The 12,291-nt window shown below is 46.6% G+C and overlaps 1 protein-coding gene across 1 annotated transcript in view; it reads left to right on the top strand.

Moving 5' to 3' along the window:
- Nucleotides 1-12,291, top strand: part of DIAPH2 (diaphanous related formin 2) — a 1,824,032-nt gene that overhangs the window by 194,724 nt on the left and 1,617,017 nt on the right. The window contains exon 4 of the mRNA XM_082263377.1: nt 5,413-5,517. Coding sequence (XP_082119503.1) covers nt 5,413-5,517 — 105 coding nt within the window. The remainder of the gene's footprint in view (nt 1-5,412; nt 5,518-12,291) is intronic.

The raw sequence follows: 12,291 nt of genomic DNA, 5'->3' as shown, positions 1-12,291 counted from the left end.
TCTTACTGCCAACGGATGAAAATAAATTAAAAGACCTAAGATCCAAATTGACGGAGTGTTTAGAACGTAGGGCACGGAATAAACTTCGGTTTTATGCTAACATATTCTATGAATTTTAAAAAAAATGTGGGCGTCTCCTAGCACAGGCCCTTAGGAAAAAACAGTCTCTGTCATGTGCATAAGCTGTTGGTTCACGATGGCTCCATCACGTATTGCCACAGAATTTCAAAAATATTACCAGTCCTTATATAACCTTAACCCTCCCACTAGTTCCCAGACAGTCCAACGCAAACATACCCTAATTCAGGAGTACCTGCAGGAAATAGATTTTCCAATTCTGTCAAATGAGGTTATTCAAGACCTAGAATGCCCGATCACCCCTATGGAAATAGCTTCAATTATTGCTGCTGTTCCCAATGGGAAGAGTCCGGGCTCGGATGGGTTTTCCAACGCATACTATAAAAAAACTATCCCATGTTTTACTACGACCTCTCTGTTACGTACCTTAATGCTATCAGTGCTTCAAATCCCTTCCCCAAAGAAGCCCTATTGGCACACATAATAGTCTTACCCAAACTGGGGAAAGATGCTTCGGTATGCCACAATTACCGGCCCATATCTTTATTAAATTCTGACACAAAAATCTTTTCAAAAATTCTATCCTTACGGTTGCAAGATACAATAATGTCCAAAATCCATCTGGACCAGACTGGGTTCATCCCTGACAGGGAGGCCAAGGACAATACTGTCAAGGCTATCCATATCCTTCATTGGCTGCATCATGGCCCCTCTAAATCTCCGGCGTTACTCTTGTTGAATGACGCCGAGAAGGCCTTTGATTGTGTGGACTGGCTATACCTGGAGGAAACCCTGTCTAGGCTGGGCCTTGGACAGAAAATGCTGGGATGGATACTGGCGTTATACCACCTCCCGAAGGCCAGGATCAAGGTGAACGGAACTCTTTCCTCCCTGTTCACCATATGTAATGATACTAGGCAAGGTTGCCCCCTTTCACCCTCATTATTTCCACTAGTCCTAGAATCTTTCCTACGCAAGATTAGAAGTAACGCAGATTTACGAGGTGTCCGTGGGGGCTCGGTCAAACACAAACTATCGGCGTATGCTGATTAGGGATTATCGAACTTTTGAAAAGTTCAGTTCGACCAGAACACCCAAACTTCCCAAAAGTTCGGCCCGGATTTCAGAACCCCATTGAAATCAATGGGACCCCAGAGACTATTAATCACACAAAAAAAAAGTTCTTAAAAATTTTCATTTTTGATAGAGAGCCAATTATTGAAAAAATTTAAAAAAAAAATGAGATTTGGATATAGTGTCTGGAGAGTCTAAAAAGTGTACCTGTGAAGTTTCAGCTCTGTAGCATGTCCAGAACCAGAAAAAAAAAGTTTGTTTGTATTAGAATTAATATAGAACAGGGATATGGCTCTGCTATTTTCACACCTTGCCGGTTTGCAGCAGGCGTTTTTATGGGCATTTTTTGGGGTTCTTTGGAGGCAGGCATAACATCTGAACTTCTGTGCAGGGGTATATATACACACATACTGATATGTATATATACACCTACATATATATAGGTGTGAAAGGAGCAGAAATGTATGCTTGCACTAATTAAAAAAATTAACACCCATATGGCTTGGCTCCTATCACACCTATATATGTGTAAGCGTATAAATACATATAAGTATGTGTGTATGTATACCCCTATACACAAGTTCAGATGTTATGCCTGCCTCCAAAGACCCCAAAAAAATGCCTTGGAAAAAACCATAGTGGATCGTCATTTTGTAGGGGCGCCCTGGATTCCTGCCACTGATAGGGGCCTGTCTACCTGGGTCTCTCCTCTTACATTAACCACCCTGAGAATGTGGGATGGAATGAAAAGAAATGGGTAGCTGGCTCCCCCGACTTCTCTGATGGCCCCCCTGGGGGGGATTTCCATGGTTTGCTCCAGGTGAAGAAGCATAACTTTTTCAGCACTGGGGCACAGACGGAGACACTAGATATTTAAAAATTGCCCCCACAGGGCATATCCTCACCCTGGATCAATTGAGACAAAGACATGAACAGTGTCCCTGGATGGCGTCATAGGCAACTGCAGAACTTCCTCAATAAATTACACCCCAAACTTCGCGCCTCAGACTCCTTTACAGAATTCAAGGGCATGTGTGCCTATCATTTGGACACCTCCCATCTATTGTCTCACACATACCAGCTCTTATTGAGGGCACAGTCACAAACTACCCCTTACTTTATACGTGAGTGGAAGACTCCACACCAGCTGCAAAAAATAATAAAGCTCTCCCACGTCTCATCTATGAGTACAAAAAAAGCAGGAATCCTGCTATAAGTTCCTTTCCTGATGGTATCATACCCCCCACCGCCTAGCGAAAATTTTCCCTAGGATGGATCCTAAGTGTTGGGGGGCTGCCCGCAAGAGGGTACCTATTTACATTTGTAGTGGACACAGTGCTGGGACAAGGTTATCTAGAACCCAGGGCGAACATGCCAATCTGCGTCCCCACGGCTCAAATTCCCTCCCCCGAAACTCCCTGTGCTGCCCCCCCCAAACTCCACATGGCACCCCCCCTCCTCACAATACCTTAGTGCCCAGGGCAGCAGTCCCTCCTGCCCACCCCTTGTCCTGGCCCTGGGTGGACTTGCCCTAAAATTCAAATGTTTTGGCAGGACATCTCACCCTGGATACAGAAGACCACCCATTTAATTTTTCCCTCTTCATTACCTGTTCCACGATACCGCCTCCTCTATGAAATCATATATACACAGCGTGACTCCGCATTTGCTGAATGCAGCTAAATGCATAATTCCCAGGTACTGGAGGCAGAGAACCTGTCCCAGTGCCAGGACAAGGTCACCTGGTGCCCAGGGCGAAGATGGCAAACTGCGCCCCCGCCCCCGGGTATAAAGAAAAAGTCAGTGTCATTTCAAAACCAATATTTCCCATAGATGCCAATGTTAAAATCCGGGAGCAGTGCCATGTCAAGCTGACCAAGATTTCCCATAGACACCAATGTTAGACAGGGAGCAGTGCCATATCAAGCTGACTGAGATTTCCCATAGACACCAATGTTAAAAACCGGCAGCAGTGCCATATCAAGTTGACCAAGATTTCCTATAGACGCCAATGTTAAAAACCGGGAGTAGTGCCATGCCAAGCCGACCAAGATGTGTCCATACTCGTGAGTGTATGTAAAATGGGGTATGCCTGTATTTTAAATATCATTGGTAATTATTTAACCTCACCTCTCCTCTCCCCTCCAACCCCTCCCCCCAAGTTAGCTGATTAATCAGTAGATGCCCCTCTGCTTACTTTTGAGATTCGCTGCCTGATTGGTTGGTTGGTTCCTCCTCTTCAGTCACACTTCACTCGCTGCCTGGCTGCTCTCTATGATCCTCTCCCAACCCACCTCCCGGCCAGCCTCTTGGTAAAGTCATGCAGTGCCAGGACTTAGAAGCACCTGTCAGGCGGCGATTACTCTGCGGCTCTGCTTGACAGGGAAGTGGAGGCCGGGTCCTAGGCTTGTGCCAGGTTCAGGAGCGCACTTGGCACATCCTTACAGCTCTGCAGCATTGTAGCGCGGCCGGCGGAAGTCACAAACTTTTGCCCAGAAAACACTGCCAGTACTTCACCTGCGCCCCCCTTCCTACAATAAACTGTTCCGCCCAGGGCACCCATCCCTTCTGCCCACCCCTTGTACCGGCCCTGACCTGTCCCACTTCGGAGGACTGGCGGAGGGAGGTGGAGAGAATAATGGAGGCAGAGAGATGGGTTTACAGAAGCCAGAATAAAGAACTACAATTTTTAGACATATGGTCTGGGTTGATGTATTCCTCATTGGGAAAACTGCTGGGCCTACTATATCCCAATCATCCTAAATGCACGAGATAATTACACATGCATGCACGATATACAGTCTGAGGGGGGTACCACAGCTCTCAACCGATGGTGAAGCAATGTGCTATCTTGAGATTTTTAGTAGAAGCTGCATGACTCCACTTCCAATTTAAGCTTGGGAGGTTACCTCCCCGGTGCTATTGAGACCAGTATTTTTTTTTGGTTAAACTTTGTTCTTTTTCTTATCTCTGGGTCTAGTCGGCCGGAGGAAGGGTCTCCTAAACTCGGATCAGAGGACTTTCATTTCACTCTGTAAGAATGCTATAGTGTCATTGACCAGTGTCCTTTGATGCACTACTCACACCTATGTAAATGTAGCCTTTATTAGGGAGGTTCTGCCAGAGCCATCTCCCATTGATGGCGGCATATGGGTAATAACTGTGTTAAATCCTCATATCTGTGTATAGTTCAGAATAACAAAAATTGACTGGTAGTCCATTAAGGCCAGATTCTGTGGTTTTTCTTTTCTTTTGTTTTTCTTTTCATGCTGCTGCATGGTTAGCAGTTTTTATTTTTCTGTATTATATGTAATTGCCTGGAACTCAATAAATCTTGATTACACATAACAAAAAGCTTTATTGAACAAGCTGAAGTTTGAAGCTTATTGGCTACCATGCACAGCTGCACCAGATGTTGCACTCTCCAGTTTTATTAAATCAATTCTTATGTACTGGCAGGGCAGTCAGTGAGCAGTATGTAGTGGTAGGGCAGTCTGAGCAGTATATAGTGGTAGGGTGGTCAGTGAACAGTATGTAATGGTAAGGCGATCAGTGAACAGTATATAGTAGTAGTAGGATGGTCAATGAGCAGTATGTATTGGCAAGGCAGTCAGTCGGCAGTATGTATTGGCAGGACAGTCAGTGAGCAGTATGCGGTGGTAGGGCAGTCAATGAGCATTATGTAGAGGGAGGATAGGGCAGTATGTTGTGGCAGTGTAGTCACTTACCGCATGGCTGGAGATGAAAGACTTGCAGGATTGCTATCTCTGCTGCTTCTTCTTCCCCATCTTCAGCTTCTGGATCTGCCAGAAAAAGCAGTCACTTGTGCGAGAAGAGGAGGGATTGCCACACCCCTGGGCCCCACCCACCACCTCCAGCTGCTCAGGGAGAGGCTGCTGAGCCCCCCCCCCCCCCGGTTTCCGACCCCAGGAGACTCTATATGGGGCACTGGGGAGGAGCTATTTAAGACCACCAGGGAGACCACCTAAACTCTGAGGAGGGGGGTAAGCCATGGGCAGTCCCCATTGGATCACTCCCGACCTGATAGGACCCCATGCCCAGTACAGGAGGACTGCCTGTACACCCCTAATGGTGGTACTTGTATTATTGTGTGTTGTGATATTTCAGCCCATTTATTTGAATGGGTTCCTTATTGCATGAAACAAACCATGTATAACATTCCCATGCACACATTTCTGGAAATGGCAAGGAGTAAGCGGGAAACCGGTAACATTAATCCTCTTTTCTTCTTGCTTACAGGAGGACATGAATTTGAATGAAGAGCGAAAGGCACCTTTACGTCAGAAGGACCTGTCAAGAAAGCATGAGATGGTGGTCCAGTACATCTCTGCCACTGCCAAGTCGGTAAGTTGTCCATTGTTGCTGCTTATAGCATTTATGTTTACAACCTGTAGGGGTCGCTGTCCTGCTCTTGCCGACCCTACCTATGCTCTTTGTTATAAATTCATAACTTGGTATGTGCACTGTGTCAGTGTTCCTGATCTCTGGAGTTTCTACCACATTCAGTAAGAACAATCCAACCTGCTGTAGATAATGGGGGGCTACCATATTGGAGATACATCTTAGAAAGGTGGTAATATGTAGTATTCCTAAAGAGGACTGACACTTTGCCCATATAGGACAATGTGATGTGCCTGCTGATAACCCCTCCTTCCTTTCCGGCAAGGTTTACAATGCTCCTTCCAGTTTTCATTCATCAGGAATCCATCCTTGATGAGCACAGGAACAAAACTGGTTGGAAACCTGCATGGACAGCAACTCCAGCAGACCAATCGGCTCAACCAGAATCAGCAGGGAGGATGATGGAGAGACTGTGGATTAAGGGGAGTATTGCTGGGTGTTAGGAACTTTGAAAAAAAATTCAGATTTTTTACCAATATTGGAGGGAGGCAACTTTTGTGTGGCTGTGAGCATCAATCTCTGGTACAAAGGAAAGAGATACACTGCTCAAGGTAATGGGAAGCTTGATGACCAACAGCGGTGCTCGCCCCGGCTCGCCTCCATGGACAGTCAATAATGAAAAGAAATGGTTGCACTCAGATGTGGTCAAAATCCAGGTTTATTGGACATCCCAATGTGGCCAAAAAAATGGCAAGGTAGACGCGTTTCACACACTAAGATGTGTGCTTAGTTATTACTCTGGTTCTTTTCATTATCAATCTCTGGTACCCTGGGTCCAATAACTCAGAAGCCAAGTTAATTCAAAAAAGCTATGCATCTGTCTTGTCTTTTTTTTTTTTTCTGCATAAAACTTTATTCTAGCATGGATGAGTTCACAGCTTCAATTCCAAGCACATACTCTGTTCCTTCTCCTCTAGCTTGGATTGGAGAAGGCAAGTTGTAACATGGATGAGAAGGAGCAGTGTAAAAGGATGAGTTTGCAGCTTCAGTTTCAAGCACATTGCCCTCTTTCAGACTCTGCTTCTTCTCCTCTGGCATGTTGCTTGGAGTGAAATGCGTCAGTATAAAAGGTGTGCTTTAACATGGATGAAAAGGAGTAGTGTAACATGAATGAGTTCACAGCTTCAATTACAAGCACATCATCTTCTATCAGGCTCAAATTGTTCTCAGTGTGTTTTACTTTAATGGTTGGGGTGAAATGCATCATTGGAGAAGGTATGGTGTAACATGGATGAGTTTATGGCTTCGATTCCAAGCATATTGCCCTTCACCAGACTCTGCTTCTTCTCCTCTAGTGTGTTCACCTCATCAGTTGGGATGAAACTCAACAGAAGAGGAGAGGTGTAACATGGATGCGTTCACAGCTTCAATTCCAAGCACGTCTCCCTCTGCCAGACTCTGCTCCTTCTCCTCTAGTGCATTTCACCTCAATAGTTGGGGTGAAATGCATCATTGGAGAAGGTATGGTGTAACATGGATGAGTTTATGGCTTCGATTCCAAGCATATTGCCCTTCACCAGACTCTGCTTCTTCTCCTCTAGTGCATTTCACCTCAATAGTTGGGGTGAAATGCATCATTGGAGAAGGTATGGTGTAACATGGATGAGTTTATGGCTTTGATTCCAAGCATATTGCCCTTCACCAGACTCTGCTTCTTCTCCTCTAGTGCATTTCACCTCAATAGTTGGAGTGAAATACATCATTGGAGAAGGTATGGTGTAACATGGATGAGTTTATGGCTTCGATTCCAAGCATATTGCCCTTCACCAGACTCTGCTTCTTCTCCTCTAGTGTGTTCACCTCATCAGTTGGGATGAAACTCAACATAAGAGGAGTGGTGTAACATGGATGCATTCACAGCTTCAATTCCAAGCACGTCTCCCTCTGCCAGACTCTGCTCCTTCTCCTCTAGTGCATTTCACTTCAATAGTTGGGGTGAAATGCATCAGCAGTGGAGTGGTGTAACATAGATGTGATTAAAACTTTTATTCCAAGAATATTGCCCTCTGCTATTATCTGCTTCTTCTCCTCTTGCATATTTCACCTCAACGGTTGGGGTAAAAAAACATCAGCAGAGAAGTCATTGTGTAACATGGATGAGAAGGAGTGGTGTACCATAGATGTGTTCACAGCTTCAATTCTAAGCATGCTGTTCTCCACCAGACTCTTACTCCTCTGGAGTGTTTGACCTCAATAGTTGGGTCAAACACATCATAGGAAAAGGTGTAGTGTCTGGAAGAACCCTACCCATGCTCTTTCTTATAATTTCGTAACTTGCAATGTATGTGTCAGTGTTCCTGATCTCTGTATTTGGGGTAAAATGCATCGGTGGAGAAGGTGTGTTGTAACATGAATGCTTTCACAGCTTTAATACCTTCTCCTTCTACCATACTCTGATGCATCTCCTCTTCCATGTTTCACCTCAATAGCTGGGGTAAAATGCATCAGTGGAGAAGGCGTGGTGTAACATGGATCCCATAGGAGTCCATAGCTTCAGTTCCAAGCACATTGCCCTCTGCCAGACTCTGCTTCTTCTCTTCTGTTTTCCTTAACGGCTGGTGAATTATCAGAGGGAAAGGAGCAATGTCTGGCGATGGACAACGTACTTGGACTTGACACTGTGAATGTATTCATGTTAAACAATGCCTTCTCTACTGACACATTTTTTAAATTCTTTTTAAAAAATGGTGTGCGGTCTCCCCCAAAATCCAAACCAGTCCCTTATCCGAGCATGCAGCCTAGCAGGCCAGGAAAGGAGGGTGAACAAGTTACCCCCCCCCCCCCGAACCATACCAGGCCACATTCCCTCAACATGAGAGGGGGTGCTTTGGGACAAGGTTGGCGTTGCCTCCCCCCACCCCATAGAACCTTGTCCCCATCTTAATGGGGACAAGGGCCTCTTCCCCAGAACCCTGGGCTTTGATTGTGGGGATCTTCAGGCAGGGGGCTTATTGGATTCTGTAAGCCCTCTTTAACAAAGGGGTCCCCAGACCCCGGTCCCCCTTCTATGTGAATGAGTATGGGGTGCATTGTACCCCTACTCATTCACCCAAAAAGCAAATAAAAACAAAGACACAGTTTTTGACAATTCCTTTATTTAAAAAAAAAAAAAAAAAAAAAAAGTCCCCCAATGTAGATCCATCATCAATTACGACGCCCGAAAAATGAAAAAAAACAAAAAACTCTGCCTGCACTGAAGGTTTCCTCCTTCTGCCTGCTCCGCCGTGTGACAGGGGCTACCTTAAGATGTCACCTGGTAGCACCGCCACCTTGTGACGTCACTGACCAGTGCATGCCCACTGCCCAGGGCTGTGGGGAAGAGGCTCTTGTCCCCAATAACATAAGGGCAAGGTGCTTTAGGGTAGGGAAGCAGAGCCCCCCTCCTGCCCATAAGCACCCCCCCCCCAATGTTGAGGGCATGTGGCCTGATATGGTTCGGAGGGCGGGGGGGGGGGCACTTGCTCGGCCCCCCTTTTCTGGCCTGCCAGGCTGCATGCTCAGATAAGGGTCTGGTATAAGTTTTGAGGGGACCCCATGCCATTTTTTTTTTTTAATTTTGGTGTGGGGGTTCACCCTTAAAATTTGTTCTGGACTAAAGAGTCTGGTATGGATTTGGGGGGGGGGACCCCACGCCATTTTTATTTATTTTTTTAATTTTGGCATGGAATTCCCCTTCATATCCATACCAGACCCAAAAGGACCTGGTATGGATCGGGGGGACCCCCACGCTGTTTTTTTTTTTTTTTTTTTTTTTTTTATTGAATTTTTGTTAAAAAATGATGTGCGACTCAGATGCGTTCACATAGAAAGGAATAGCCTGGAATGTGCATGTGAACCTCAATCCAGTGCTCAGAAAACATACAAGACTCTTTTTCAATTCGCAGCAGATTCGCACTGCCACTGCACCGCACATATGTGAGCCGGCTGCATAGTAAAGGCTGCGGGTGCACATGTCATGGAAATTGGATGCGGCTTAACATGCATCCGATTCGCATATATGTGAACGAAGCCTAAGTCAACACCAGCGGCCAGGGAAAGTTGGGGCAGCATCTTGCATTTGTATTGATTTCAGAAGCCTAATATCTAGAAGTTTCCAGGACAAAAAGTCGAAAACCAACAACTGCTGAATAGCGGCTCTGGGTGACCACAGGCAGAAAATATGTTCCAGTTGATAAGAAAAATTATACCAGAGCCCAAACAACTTCCATTTTCAAGAAGGCGCTGAATCCAAAGGTTTTATTAAGGCATTGCAATTAATCCTTGATCTTATTATTTATTTATATGATTGTTTTGCTGGCGACCTGGGAAACTCCAATCTCATTTTCTGCAATGTGCAGTGTTTTTTTCTCCCCCCTTCTCCTGTTTAGTCACCTACAGGCAAAATTATTAGTAATTCTGTGAAATGAAGACACACCAGGCAGGACGAAGATAAAGCAGTGTATGAATAATAATGTTATTTAATCAAATTAATGGCTACAGATATAATTGGAATTTGTGCATTAGCACCGTGCTAATTTTTATTTTTCCTTCCAACGCTCAATGCTTTCTCATGCGTGTTTGAATGCTGCATGTATGTGTACACCTGCTTCATGGAAGAGTTGTTTGTGAATCTGTAAACCCGCATCAGCAGGCCCATATTACGTTTGTAAAAGAGGGGGGTGACAACTATGCTTGGATTGTGAAAGGATATATCAAGTTTAATGACTTCAGCCTTCGTATCTTTCAAGGTAGACAGGCTTAAAGTGGGTTTTTATTCATATGGTGAGATTCCACGTGGTATTTTCTAAGATTCTAGGACAATATCCCCCCGGACAATATCCCCCTAGACAATATCCCCCCGGACAATATCCCCCCCTGGACAACATCCCCCTAGACAATATCCCCCCCTCTAACCCTAACCCTCTAACCCTATGTCCAGGGGGATGTTTTCCGGGGGGGGATATTGTCCCGGTGGATGTTATCATGGGGGGATGTTGTCCCGGGGGGATATTACCCGGGGGGATGTTGTCCAGGGGGATGTTTTCCCGGGGGATAATGTCCGGGGAGATATTGTCCGTGGGGATGTTGTCCCGGGGGGATATTATCCAGGGGGATGTTGTCCCGGGGGGATTATGTCCAGGGGGATGTTTTCCAGGGGGGATATTGTCCCGGGGGATAATGTCCGGGGGGATATTGTCCGGGGGGGATATTGTCCTGATACCCAAGGTTTAACCCGAATCAGAAAAGCTTAAAACCTCAAACTCTTTCCTTTTCCATAGGGGTTCCATAAGGTTCTGTCGTTGGACCCCTTCTAGCCTCTTTCTACACTAGTATACCTCCTCCCTTGGTCGGTTGATAACATCCCATGGCTTCCAAAACTATCTCTATGCTGACGACACCCAAATCTACCTCACTACTCCTCAACCAGGGGAGGACTGGGCCAGGGGGCAGGGGGGCAATTGCCCCCTGGGCTGCTCTGATGCCCTGTAAAAAGGCTGCACTGCTTCTGCCACAGACATGCCTAAAGGATTCCTGGTGAAGAGAAGTAAGAAGTCCCCGCTGCTGACCTACTGTGCAGTGTGCAGAATGAAGACAAGGACAGAGCACAGCTCCCCCCCCCCCCCTCCCACCAGCATGAATTGTGTAAGCCAGGGGTGGCAAACTCCATTTAATCGTGGGCCGAATCAGCAATATGATTGCGCTCAAAAGGGCCTTTTGTATCTGTAAGACTAGATGTTCAGAGCATCCCCTACCCTTACATAAGATGTCAGGAGCCTCCCCACCATCAGAAGTTGAACCCCCCACCCTCCCTTACATTACAGTGCACCACCCTTACCTTGTACTGCTGCTGGAAAAATGCTGGAGGCATTGCTGGAAAGCAGAAAGCACAGGGTCTGGAGCTCTCCTGCAGCTGCAGGAGAGGTGCGAGGGCCACATTAAAATGGCCTGGAGGGCCAGATTCGGCCCGCGGGCCTTGTGTTTGACACACGTGGTGTAAACTGTGTCTAAGCAGAGGCTGGTTCCATGCCCCACAGGAGACTCTCCCCTGGCAAGCTCCAACCAAGCTGTTCCAGCCCCCCCCAACTGCCCCCTGCTGGCCGGGTTGGGAACCCAGATTCGGACGGTGGGTGGAGAGTACCTGGAGCGAAGCTTCGACCTGGAATAGGGGTCAGAAGGAGGCCAGGAAGAGGGAGAGTGGGAGGGGGGCCAAGTCACTTCACCATGGGCTTCTGGATTGTACTTGCCCCCTGAGCCAAAAGTTGCCAGTCCGCCTCTCTGCTCCTGAGTCCGCTCACTCTTTAACCACTTGCCGACTGCGCTATCTATAGCCAAAAGATGACTACAACGCGGTCCTTCAGTTCTGGGAGGGTGTTTATGGACACCTTCACAGAATCCCAACCCCTGCAGCTTGCATTGGGCACGCTCTGTTACTGCTGTGTTCTTCGGACACAGCTGATTGCAGATCGGGGTAAAGGGCCAGTCACAGCGGCCCTTTATCATGTGATAAGCTGTGTCCAATCACAGCTGGTCACGTGTAAACAGACTTGCCGATTATCGGCAGTCCTTTCCTCACACGCTGTGTCTGTGTGAGCAAAGGATTGCCGATAACAGACAAAGCTCAGGTACATTGTTTACACTGATAATTAGGGCACTAATCATCAGTGCAGCCCAATCAGTGCTCATTAGTGCCGCCTCATTAGTGCCCATCATTGCCTCTTCATCAGTGCCCATCAGTGC

Source organism: Pelophylax lessonae (genome assembly GCF_965119305.1).
Source record: "Pelophylax lessonae genome assembly, chromosome: 7".
Taxonomy (NCBI): domain Eukaryota; kingdom Metazoa; phylum Chordata; class Amphibia; order Anura; family Ranidae; genus Pelophylax; species Pelophylax lessonae.
The sequence above is the reverse complement of the archived record's forward strand: the minus strand, read 5'-3'. Positions and strand labels throughout refer to the sequence as shown.